The sequence below is a fragment of the Podarcis cretensis genome, assembly GCF_951804945.1.
Source record: "Podarcis cretensis genome assembly, chromosome: 3".
In the NCBI taxonomy this organism is placed as follows: domain Eukaryota; kingdom Metazoa; phylum Chordata; class Lepidosauria; order Squamata; family Lacertidae; genus Podarcis; species Podarcis cretensis.
The window spans coordinates 49,895,583-49,908,778 of NC_137172.1; the positions used below are offsets into that span (position 1 = coordinate 49,895,583).

The 13,196-nt window shown below is 43.1% G+C and overlaps 1 protein-coding gene across 1 annotated transcript in view; it reads right to left on the reverse strand.

Moving 5' to 3' along the window:
* The window catches only part of PGBD5 (piggyBac transposable element derived 5), an 84,765-nt gene that overhangs the window by 11,211 nt on the left and 60,358 nt on the right, over nt 1–13,196 (reverse strand). The window contains exons 4-6 of the mRNA XM_079971355.1: nt 12,423–12,603; nt 9,611–9,808; nt 9,253–9,358 (exon numbers count right to left, since the gene is read on the reverse strand). Of these exons, the coding sequence (XP_079827481.1) occupies nt 9,253–9,358; nt 9,611–9,808; nt 12,423–12,603 (485 nt within the window). The remainder of the gene's footprint in view (nt 1–9,252; nt 9,359–9,610; nt 9,809–12,422; nt 12,604–13,196) is intronic.

A 13,196-nucleotide genomic window follows, 5' to 3' on the forward strand; every position in this document is an offset into this window, starting at 1 on the left:
GGTGATATGGTTTACATTTTTGTATTCATTTTAACTGGTAAACTGCTTTGATTTTTTTTAAATGGATTTTTTTTATATAAATAAATATGGGAGAAGATTAAGACTAAACGGTTCCTGATTTCAGTGCCCAGCACAGTACCTTAACTTTGTGCTGTGACTTGGAGAAGTAAAAGGAATCAATTCCCCCATCAAACATAATTTATGAGCTTTTCTTCTAAACTGCAGTATCCTGACATGACACGTCCTCTCATGACAGTTTTCCTCTCTTGGTACAAAATGTTCTTCAGTCACCTTTCAACAAGCTCCATGTGTAAATAGGTCATGGAAGAGCTCTAGAATTGCAGCCCAGTGAAGTCAGCCATTCCCCAAAAGTTTGTCTAAAACCAGGATCTTCCTATGTGGTGTCTGACTAAGGATGCTTTCATGGTCAACTGAAAAAATCATGTGTGAAATAAACAGGAATGTTGTATACTGGTTGGTGTTGTGAGCAGCAAGATCTTCTGGGGAGATGAGATAGAGCTGCTATTAAATAACAAATTCATCCAAAGGGTTGAACTACTTCCATGCAGTTGTTGCTCAATGTTAAGTTCTGTGTGCTCACACACACACACACACACACACACACTCCCTACTGTAAGTTTGATTCCCCCCGCTACCACTTTCTAGTTTTAATGTGAGTGAGATGGAGGGAACAAAATCTCAACGTGTCTATGCCCCACTATTTTATTTAAAATGAATGAAGAGTTGCAGCAATTAGCACCTGCTACACTGGACCCAAACTACACTTGCTTTTCGCTCAATATAAAGGATGACTCAAACACCTTTCTTCTATTTGCTCCCTAATTTGTGCAGACTTAGCATTTGCTTTCAAGCGTGAGTGTACTGGGCACGCTGTTAACTATTTCAAAGGGCTGCTTTCAATTGCTTATATTCTTGCTCTTTCACTAAGAGGCTGAGGGTATTTTGATTACAAAAAAAATTGCTTCGGGGAAATACTTTAGAAACACACATTCAAGCCTACAAATTTCATTTAAATTGCACGAAATGGGTTCTTTGGCTGTTTTGAAAAAATCTTCATCCAAACTCCTGCCATTTGCCTATAATGGAGCCAATACAGAAATCCATAAGGATTCTTATAAAATGACTTTATAGTTGCCTACACACCATTCCTCTCCCAAAGAATCTTGGGAACTGTAGTTCTTAGAGGCACAATTCTCAATACTGTCGACAAACTACAGCTCCCAGAATTCTTTGGGGAAAGTAATGTGCCTGATGTATATGCAACCTATGTTTGGATATACTTCAACTGAAGTAGCCCATTTATAAGAAGGTCTCGTCTCTCTTTAGATGAAGATAGCATCTTTCTCTCTTTTTTCTAAGAGGCCTTTTTAGGGCATGGTGATGGATTGGTGAAAATAAAATGGCAACGCCATAAAACAAGAACACTTTTTCACTTTTCTACCACTTGTGTATTCCAGACCAGTATTTTGGTTGGGACACACCTACTAAAGTGACCACAGGGAACCATTTTTTGTTGTTGGGGGGTGGGTGGGTGGGATTCAGTTTCTAAGAGATTGGCATAATGGCCCTTGAAGAAGCAGCCTATAGAAAGGCTGCCCAAATTTGTTTTTGCCAAGTCCTTTCTCTTTCCTGTAGAACCTCGGCCAAATGGATGCCTCTCCACCCCCATCCTCTGCCCCATTTCCCAGCCTGCAATCCTATTTTCTTCACAGAGTTTCCGGTTCCACTGGTTGTCTTTCACAGCTGTGCTGTCACTATTTGTGTCCTTTCTTTTTCAGCTAAGCCCCCAAGAAAAACAAACAAAACAACACTGAAGAAGACCCGAGTGAGAACTTTCCTCCCTTTTTTTACTCCATGGAACAGGGAGGCTCCTGTACTTGGAAACTGCTTGCCATGGCATTTTATTTGAATCGGGATAGGGAACAGCCTCTGAGCACAAAGGCTGGGCTTAACTGTCCCAGATACACCAAATAGCTAGTTCTTCTATATGAAAAATGGATACTGGGTAGTTCTTTGAGGACTTTATCACTTTAGTGTGCAGGCAAAGAAACCCTATTTTCAAATTTGAAAACATAACATGCAAAACTAGACAGAAAGAAAATACAAGCACTATGCACTTGCTTAAACACTAAACCACAAATATATCCTTTGTAGAAAAAGTTAACCAAAGTAGCCCTCTTAACAAACTATTGCTTTGTTACTCAAGTAGGTTAGAAACCTTGTGAACAGAGAAGAGTGGCAAGTGTCAACTTGGAACCGTAATTCTGGAAGAGACTCAGGGTTTACCATCTCTGCATACAACATCTATTAAACAGATGAGCCTCTCTGATCTGCATGTAACTGTTATTCTAAAGCAGCAATGCAGCAGCAAGCAAAGGCTATAGCAGCCAAGTCTGCTGCTTGTGGCTGGAAAGCCAGACAGGATGTATGTGACTGTTGCCATGGAAACAAAGGGGCAGTCCATTCTGTACTGAGCACCGGATGTTAGCTCAGTGTGTGTGTCATATGACCTGTACAGGATGTACATGGGTGGAGTCTGGAGTTTCTCTCTGTTTGTTGAACAGAGCAGACATGTTTTCTCTATATGACTGCTGAAGACAGGAATAAAACATGTAGATACATTTCTGTCTGTGTCTGATTCCCCTCCCTGGGGATATGCTGGAGAGCAGGGAGGAGGAGAAGCAGTTTGGTGTGTTTTTCTCACAGCCTGAGGAAAATCGCCGGAACGGACCTCGTGTGTTTTTCCTACCGGGAGTCGCCGGAGGGAGGTCAAAAGAATTCAGCCGGTGCCTGGAGAGATAGGCACATACCTCTGACCGGCCCTGAATTCTGACATTGGTAGCATTTGACGGTTGCTACGATCCATGGGAGTCTGCATCAAGGAGACTGTATTCATCCCTCTCCATGGAAGCCTGAGATGGATGCTGATTCTCTGCAGCCAGAAGCTGACCAGAAGAAGCTGAAAGCCAAGCTACGGAGCCCAGGTATGGGATTTTCGGGCTTAAAAGAGTGAATGCAGATTGATTAATTCTCTGCTTCATGGGAGCAACGTTTGGGAAAAACAGCTCCGAGAGAGAAGAGTCTGCATTCCAAACATTCCTGTGGTTTTTCCTGTCCAAGGAAAGGAATGTGGTTGCTTAGCAACGCAGATAAGGGCTGGAAGTCAGGCTATGCCCAAAGAGACTAGGCCCTTACAAAGGAACTGTTGGAAAGGGACTTTCCAAGCGGCCAGTGTTATTGCTGCCAGGTGCACAGAGTGTAAACAAGCCAGCTATTGGATTTTAGAGGCTTGTGTTTGAGAGTCAATGCAAGGACTCAAAATGGATGCCAAGAAGGGGGGAGGCCTGCCTTCTCCACCCCTTTTGACCAGTGACAATTATGCATCTTGGTCTATTAAGATGAAGGCCTTGCTGCAGAATCAGAGACTGTTTAGGGTGATTGAGAACCCCATCCCTGCAGCACCAACGCCTGTTTGGGAGTCACAGGATATGAAGGCCAGAACCGCTATAATTCTGTGCGTGTCGGACTCTCAGCTTGTTCATATACAAGATTTAGAGCACGCGAAAGATGTTTGGGACACGCTGAGAAGGACACATCAGAGAGATGCAGGTTCTTCAGCGTTGCTGTATTTTGAAAAGCTGACTAACCTGAGGCTTGCGCCTGATGGAGATGTTCAAGCGCACCTGACGGAAATGAAATTTCTGCGTCAGCAGATGGTGGAACGCAATTTCCATCTGGATGAGGAAGTGTTTTGCTTCATGGTGATAAACAGTCTGAATCGGACTTACAAAACGGTTGCCAGTCAGCTGGGGTCTCTCCCAGCGCAAGATCTAACGTCGGACAGGGTCTTTGCCGTGGTTCTGAACGAACATGACAGACTTGCCGCCCTGGAAGTCAAGGACAGGGGGAGACAAGAACGGAGTTCTAACACCCCCACTGCTGTAGCTACTGGAGGAGATGCCGTAGCTTTGAACGTTGTCCAATGCCACAATTGTGGACAGACTGGGCATCTTCGGCGGAACTGCAGGAAGCCACGTCAGAACAAAGGAGCCAAGGGAAGCTCCACGAAGTCTGAGGCGTCAGGCAGAAGTCATGCCAAGTCACAGGCGAAGCCTGCAAAGGCTTTGATGTCCCTAAAAGCCACACCGGAAGCGGGGAATTTCTTTGCCCTAGACACCGGGTGTACGCAGCATATGTGTCGACACAGAGGACTATTTTCGTCGTTTAAGAAGCAAAGCTTCGTTGTACAACAAGCCAACGGTCAAGAGCTGGAAGCCACCGGAATTGGGACTGTGTATCTTAAAAGTCTGAACTTGACTATAAACGATGTTTATTTGGTTCCAGAGTTGAAGTACAATCTGCTCAGCGTTTCGCAGATTGCCAAGAAGGGACTAAAACTGTCCTATGATGATCAACACTGCGAGATCTACAAAGATGGAGAGTTGTATCTTTCTGCCAAAGAGAAAGATGGACTGTATTTGTTGACTTTTGATCAAAGTGATTACATGGAATGTAATTCTTGTGATTCTAACATGATTTCTTTTGCAGGTGTAGCTGAAAAGAACGCCAAGCAGGTCACCTCGAGGGTTGACAAGGCATTTCAGCGGGTGTATGCTGATGTGATTGGTCCTTTAGCACCATCTAGAGGCAATGCAAAGTATTACCTAATATGTGTTGATTCTTTCACAGGTTTTGTCTGGATTTATCTTTTGGAGAGACCGAAAGAAGCCTTAGAAAGGTTTAAAGAGTTTTGTGACAAGGTTAAAAATATGCATGATGCTGACATAGATTGTCTTTGCACAGATGAGAAGCCAATTTTTCTCTTACAGGATTTCCAGAGGTTCCTGAAGAAGAAAGGGATAAGACACAAAATTGCAGCTTCCGAAGAAGCTTGGAAGAGATGTATCTGTGTTAGGGTGAACAAAGAATTGCAAAAGGGAATGGAAGCGCAATTGCTTAGTTCACATCTGCCACATGAGTACTGGGCTGAGTCATTAATGTCATTTTGTTACACGTGGTTGAGAAAGGTTTCAAATGAATTGGGAAGTTCTCCTTTTGAGAAACTGTTCCACAGAAAACCTTCTGTTGCCCATTTCAAGGTTTTTGGATCTCATGTGAGAACAGAAACTCCGGGTGGAGTAAAGAATGCCAGAGGCATTTTTGTGGGTTATGAAAAGGGTCTCTACAGAGTAATTTTGTCTGAATCTGGTAAGGTGATTCTCACAAAATTTCTAGAGAGTGCTCCTGAACAGGAGCGAGTGATTGTTCACACATTTCCCACAGGAGATGATGATGATTCTGATGATGATGATGATGAGTTTGATCTTATTGAGTTCAGTAGTACTGATGATGACAGCGATAGCTCAGACAGCTCAGTTGTCACAGTCATTGAGAGGAAATCTCACGTAATGACTAGACCCTCAGAAGAGGAGGATGAACCACTGATTAAGCTTAGTACTGGTTCTTCAGAGAGTTCAGAGGCTGAACCAGAAAGCAAGGGAGAGCAGCACCTCTTACGTAGGTCTGAGAGAGCAACGAAGGGTGTACCACCCAAGAGGTATTCAAAGGAGTTTGCAAACCTAGCTATTGCATGTGTTGCTGTTGTAGACGACCAAGGTCAAATTGAAGCTGTGTCTGAGTCAGAGACAAAGGCACAACAGAGAGTTGCTAACCAAGGTAATGCAGAAGCACTCATTCCTTGGAAGTCACACAACCAGAGAGGTACATTGGTAAAACCAGTGGTGGGTAGTTCCAAGGATGGAACTGAAACAACAGGGGAGTGTTATACATATAACAACTGTTTGTTTTCTTCTCTGGATGACGCTTTGCTCGCAGCACGCATTGATACTTTAGGGGGAGTATGTTATTCTAAAGCAGCAATGCAGCAGCAAGCAAAGGCTATAGCAGCCAAGTCTGCTGCTTGTGGCTGGAAAGCCAGACAGGATGTATGTGACTGTTGCCATGGAAACAAAGGGGCAGTCCATTCTGTACTGAGCACCGGATGTTAGCTCAGTGTGTGTGTCATATGACCTGTACAGGATGTACATGGGTGGAGTCTGGAGTTTCTCTCTGTTTGTTGAACAGAGCAGACATGTTTTCTCTATATGACTGCTGAAGACAGGAATAAAACATGTAGATACATTTCTGTCTGTGTCTGATTCCCCTCCCTGGGGATATGCTGGAGAGCAGGGAGGAGGAGAAGCAGTTTGGTGTGTTTTTCTCACAGCCTGAGGAAAATCGCCGGAACGGACCTCGTGTGTTTTTCCTACCGGGAGTCGCCGGAGGGAGGTCAAAAGAATTCAGCCGGTGCCTGGAGAGATAGGCACATACCTCTGACCGGCCCTGAATTCTGACAGTAACATGTAAACTTTAGTCATAATTGCCCACATCCACATTTTATTAAATCACCCAGAGAATGATTAGGGAACAGTTGAGTTACGTGAACATAATTTGGATTTTTGAATGAATATGATGGTCACCACTCTGGTCACTTCTCTCCCCATTCCCCATGGAAACAGGGAAGTGCATGTGCACACACTTTGCTCTTCCAAAAGAAACGGGTGAAAGTCAGATCCCGTAGGATTAAGCTGAGTATGGAACGACACATAGAGCTGAAAGAGGAAGTGGGAAAGAGTGCCACACTTCCAACTTCCTCCTTCAGCTCTATTTACTTTTCAGGAGAGAGAGAAAAGTAATCCTCCTCTCCACCTCATGACCAGTGAGGCAGTAAGAGAAGTAGAGGCTCTGATGCCTTGTGGACACTTGGTGATGGCCTTGGCGGTACCACTGACATCACTGGTTGCTGTCTAAGTTAATGGCCATTTCTAAATCTGTGTCATCTATACAAAACTGTAAACAATGTAGAAGAATTGTGTCACATGTTCAAAAGATTTGCTGAAAGATTTCCTCCAGGCTTGTGTGGAAAACTGATTGTTGTTACTGTTGTTGTTGTTGTTGTTGATTGTTGTTACTGTTGTTACTGACTCTTGTGTTTTCATCTGCTCCTGTACTTATTGCTTGTTCATTGTTTGTAATTGATTTTTTAAAATAAAAAATCTTATCTCACCCTGGTACCGGTATGTGATGACAGGTGGGTTGGAAATAAGTTTAAATATATAATCACAGATTATTTAAACGAATAACAAGACAAGACCATGCTAGTAGCTCCTTTAGGGTGCCACAATCCTGTTCAGGATAAAACAGTGATCCCTTTAGATGGGAGAAAAGGATAGGCTAATTCTGTGTGGAAACAAGTTAAAGCATGGAACAGAAATCAACCATGGTAATAAATAAAACTACACTCTCTAATGGTGATTATCTTGAGTTTGCGTGTCATGGTTGCTGCCATTTTACAGTGCCTAAGCTCCATTTAGTGTATTTTTCATCTCTGTTGGAAGCCGCCCAGAGTGGCTGGGGAAACCCAGCCAGATGGGCGGGGTACAAATAATAAATTATTATTATTATTATTATTATTATTTTGGGAGCCAGCAAACCTTGCAAAGCAGCCAATTCTACTAATAGTGTATCTATATGTAGCATTTATTTGATTTAATTCTTTCTGTCACAGCCAAGAAGCAAAACTGAATTCTGACCAGGTTGCCTTTCCATTCCTGGAATTCCCAATTGAAATGCTAATCAGCTTGTTGCCAGGCAGGGGGGTGTTTGCCAACCTTTGGGTACTGAGTGATTAACACCGTGGCCAGTTCCATTTGGCCTATCACAAGCTCCGGTTCTGACTTGTCATATAAATGGCTGTAAGCATGCTTTGCTGAGTTGCAAAAGGTTTACTTTGGTTTTGAAGAGATGTGCATTCTACCTGATACCTTCTTGTGGTGACAAAGGTTGAGCTGAAGCTGCTCTGGAACCTAGACACCATGTGGCGGAAACCATCTTGTAACAATCTGAAAGAATTGCCCAGCTTGGTTCCTAGATTGTATGACTAAGACAGTCAAAGATTCAATGTGTTTAAGAAGTCTGTTTGGTGGAAGGTTCTCAGGCTATGAAGGACTTGCTCACAAATTTATTGACAGCTACACAAATTATTATAGCTAGGAAGTGGAAAGGGCAAGCAGAATATAAAATGGGAGAGTGGTATAAAGAGGTGTGGGATATGGCTATTAATGGTAAATTAACATGTGCCATTAAGGTAAGACAGGGAATATGCTGGAGTAATGATTTTGAGGAGATATTGTAGAATTTGTACTGTTCAAACGGAAGGGGGTCAAACCATTGCAAGAGTTGTTGAAATTTTGGGAGGTTGGATAGTTACAATAGAATGTTCTCAGTGGTGGGGTGCACATTTTTATTATTATTTATTTATGATTATTACATCGTCAAAATAAATAAATAAGAAGCTGTCAGTTTCCTCCCTTTAACAGCAGCAGCTGGGTTGGGAAGCAGTATTAAAACCATGGAGTAGGAAGGGGGGGGGAAAGGCTTATTTAAACCCCTTTGACAACTCCACCTCACAAATTGCTATAGGGCTGTGGAGGAAAACCACTTATAACACCAATGGAAGTTTCCATCTCAGAACAAAAAGGAGCAGGCACGGGGGTGGGGTGTGATTTTTTGGCAGAACTGTAGTGCTGGTGAAAGCTTTAAATGCACTGTTTCCCTCTTCCTCTACTCTAAACAAAATTCTAATTCCCCATAGCTTCTCCAAAGTGGGGAAAATGTTAGGAAAACCAGTCATGGGTCTTCCACAGCATGTCTTGAGTCACCTCTGAGTATTTTTATCCCTGTGCAAATGCACCTCAGAACTGAAAAGCAGTTGAAAAGGGTAAAATTTCCTGACCCAATAGTTTTCCAACTACAATAAGCTTTTCACATGGGGGGACATGTAAAAATATGGTCCCTCGGCTGCAGTGTGAAGTACTACAACCCAGGGAGGGGTGTGCTACGTGCCATTTCTGCACATTGGAAATATGCTGTTTCTATGTGGTATTTTTATTCTTAGCCACAAATCCACACTGAAGCTCAGGGTGTAATTATTGAGGGACAGTGCCTATATGTGGTTCTTAGATAAGCTGTTTGCAAAACATCCCCGCCGTGATCCAGCTCTCTTAGAAGATATTCAGACAAGTTGGGAACGAAGTTCTATGCTTGGCTTCGTTGTCCATGCTGGAGTCAGTGAAGGCAAAGTCAGGTATCTACTTTCTTCTGAAAGTAGTGCCCTTATTCCAACAGTATGGCATTCATCCTCAAGTCCCCACCACCCCACGACTTGCTTACTTGCTGTATTTGTCATCATATTTGCAGATATAACTAAGATGAGCAGCAAAGGCTTCTACTGCCAACGGGCAAGGGATCTCTCCACTTTTTCTCTTAATTATGACACCTGTTTCGATGAAAAAGAAACATGTTGGTTGTCACTTGTGGTTAACATGCAGTATGCTCTGATCCTGATAATTATCACCCCTCCAAAGCTGGTGCTATTCCCTTTTTAGGGGGAGGGGGCAGAATTTGCATGTTGGATGCAAAGACACAGTTAATGTCCTATCTAGTTTGACCCTTAATTGCCCTGGGTTCGTAACCTGTTTTGGGGGTCCAGATCCCACCCCCAAGCAATGTAGCATCTCTGAGCCCTTACCTTGTTGAATTGGAGAATAAGCATTGGTCAAAAACCGAAAGTAGCCTTTATTGTACCAGCAGATCAAGGACATGTTTCCTTTCATCTTTATCCTATATTGTCCTCGAGACTGAGGAGCATCTGGGTTATTTAGCATAGATGGAGGCAGGCCTGTGCAGTCACTTTTTCTTGCACTTAACAACCCACAACAATAAATCTCTGCAAATGGAAGATGACAATACATATCTATTAGCAAAACTACCTTGAGGTTTGAGAGTTGAATGGAACGGTCATCTCCTGACCTACCAGGCTTAGAGGGGGAAAGGTGGGGCAATGACTTACAGTTTCCATGAGGAAATCCTTCTTGTCTCAATAAAGAATGCCATATAAAAGGAAATCCCAGGAGAATTGTGTGGTGAATTGTCTACTGTATGAATGAGATTGCAATGCATTTCTGGAATGGGAAACCCCAAAGGAAGTGGATCTGCTTAGCTGAGCCATACGTCACGACGGTAAAGGTCACCTTGTCTATAGCAGGAACTGAGAACCTGTAGTTTTCCAGATGTTGTTAGACTACAGTTTCCCTCACAAGTGGTCATGCTGGCTGGGGCAGATGGGCATTGGAGTCCAACAACATCTGGAGGACCGCAGCGGTTCACTACCCCTAGTCTAGAACATTGCAATTTGACAAATTTAAAGCATGGCATTATCAGACTACGGTCTGAAGTGCCAAGGATGGGTAAGGTGATTCAACAAGATTTCCTGCCATTTTTATTCAAAAAAACTAAAACATAAAAACATAAAATAAAAACCTTAGACATCTTAGCTTATAATGACTAAAAGCTGAGTTCTTATAGAGAACTGTCTTTTTTCCATACTGGCATCTTGTGGCTATATTTCATGTCTATTGAGGCTTATAGATCACATTGCTGGTCCTACATTGCCCTTGGGGTCCCTTCCAACTCAAGTTTCTACAACTCTACTCCTTTTGGTGTATTACAATTCAAAAATCCAAGCTTTCTTAAGCTCCACTAGAATCTTAAATGGTCTGGTTGAGAAGGAGCCAGTGGGGGAAATTGGATTTGTTCATATTTGTAATTCCAAGTCATTAGAAGGATTTCCAGCTGCAGTTCTAGCCACACCTGAACACGAAGATTCACATTTTAGTTCTGGGGCCCCTAAATGAAGGAAAGAACTACGGTGGGTGGAGCAGGTGGATGAACCACTGAGCCTGGTACCAGTTGGAGAACACTAGCTTATTAGTATCATTACTGATAGGCTTACTGAGTTCAAGCGCAAACTCTTTGAGGTTAAGAGAAGGCACAATGACTCCTCTCGACAAAGACTCCATGAACAGTAGGGCCGGCACAACCATAACACTGGACCAGCAGGTGCAGTTCTGATCACCTCTTAAACCTCTTCTATTTGTCTTTCCTGCCACAGTAAAACTCATAAGCTGTTCACTCCTATTGTGCAGATCCAATTTTCTCCAGTTGTGTGAAGTCAATGATATCGAGTTTGCTAAGGGGGCCTTTAATTCAGAAGCACAAACACCAAAAGGTTAGAGGTAATTAAGCACAATCTTTCTTTCAGTCCAGACAGAGAACTTGTAAATGGAGCGTCACCTTACAAAGGGTAATGAGAACCATATGTCAACCACCTCTCTAATGCAACAGAACAAATGAGGCATCCTAGATTTATGACCAAGACAAGTGACTGCTTTAACAGTGGCAGCAGATTTAGTGCCAGCACATGGCACATGTAACTTACACAGATTCTAAAAAATAAACCTGCGATGGAAGCTCACAGTTGCTAGGGCAGCAGGCAATAAAAATGAAATCCATCTGGGTTGATGGATCTGTTCTGTTTTGTTACGTCCAAATAGCAAGTGCCTTTCTCTTATATATGATATACTTGTTTGGTGCAGGGGTGAAGCCTTGACAGTGACAGCACGTAGGTCAGCCTGGGAAATGACGGAGGGTGGGACTGCCTACGATGCCCCCAGACAGCTGTGTGACAATTTTTTTATGTTAAGATTTTTATGAAGAGATTCTAAAACGCCCCAAGAAGAAAGCAGAACAATGGAAGCTTCTGTTGATGGGGAAGGAAGGCTTCAAGAAATTTATATCACACATGCCTCAGGACAGGTAATTTGGGCAAATGGGGGGGGGGAGAGAGAGAGAGAGAGAGAGAGAGAAAATGAAAATAGGGGATTGGGATTTAAATTCGGACTCCATCGTTCCTTTAAAGTGCAAATGGAAAGCTGGAAATCGCATTCTCTCAGGTCACATCTGTTTTGACCCCAAATAGAGAGTGACATCTTTATTTGCTCATTTGATAAAAAGTAACAAGTGCCTCCTAGAGAGACAGCTTAGGTCACCACTTCCTGCTTATTTGTCTGCATCTCCCACTTATGGGCACAAGTGAAATCTTTTTAAGTCACACCATATATTCAAACCATTCCGATATCACTTTAATTTTCCCAAACGTTCCTGTGTCCTGAAGTTTTTTTAAAAAAATTATGGGCAATGTAGAATTAACACAGGCCATTTCTTTTCCCCATTAATTGCTGGAGGATGGTTGCGGGAGGGTGGGGGTGCAGGAGAAATTCTGCTACCCCTAAAATGCCACAGCAATTAAACAGCTATGAATTGCCTCTGAGGTCCACAGGGATACTCCACAGCAACCATGTCAGCCTGTTTTCAGTTAAACTGTCAAAGCAGAAGCAAAACAAGAGAGCTTTGTGCCCCCGAAAGACCAACAATTCTATTGTTTTGTGAACCGGAGGCCAACCCCCCCCCCCCCACAGGTCAACACGTAGCCCGACACAAACCTTGTTTCTCAAACTCTTCAAAGAGATTCAAGCTGGTGATGCTGGGCCCAGTAAAAATGATGTAGTTCTTCCCTGCCGCGTTCTGACAAAGGCTCTTGGCCACCATGCTGTGGAGCTGGGTTTTGTTCTTCAAAGCATCCAGGCCTTCCGTGCCACTTCCTTCTTTCAGGTGGACATAGATCTTAACAAGCAAGCAAGGGCAGGGGCAGGGGCAGAACAGCAGGGAGAAGAGTCAGTGCGCAGAAAGGCCAGTGGCAACGCTTTCTTGTTCTTTGGGGAGATGAGCTGAATAGTACAAGTGCATACCTAATCAATGCTATAAGGCCTCTTCTGATGGACTATGCCAAAATGGCAAAATTAACTGGGAAGCTCGGAAATCAAGCAGACAATAATTTTAAGAAAGAATGGGGAAAGTTTATAATTTCTTTACGAGACCACTGTAAACAGGTTAAAACATGAGCAGGATTTTAGTCACACTTGTAAAGTAATGGAAAGTATGGATAATTTAGAAGGATAAAAATTTGGATAAGTACAGTGGTATCTCGGGTTACGAACTTAATTCATTCCGGAGGTCCGTTCTTAACATAAAACCGTTCTTAACCTGAGGTACCACTTTCACTAATGGGGCCTCCCACCGCACTGCTGGCTCATGATTTCTGTTCTCATGGGGCAAAGTTTGTAACCCGAGGTACTACTTCCGGGTTAGTGGAGTTTGTAGCCCGAAGTGCTTGTAACCCAAGGTACCACTGTATTGATATGCAGTTGTAAATATTA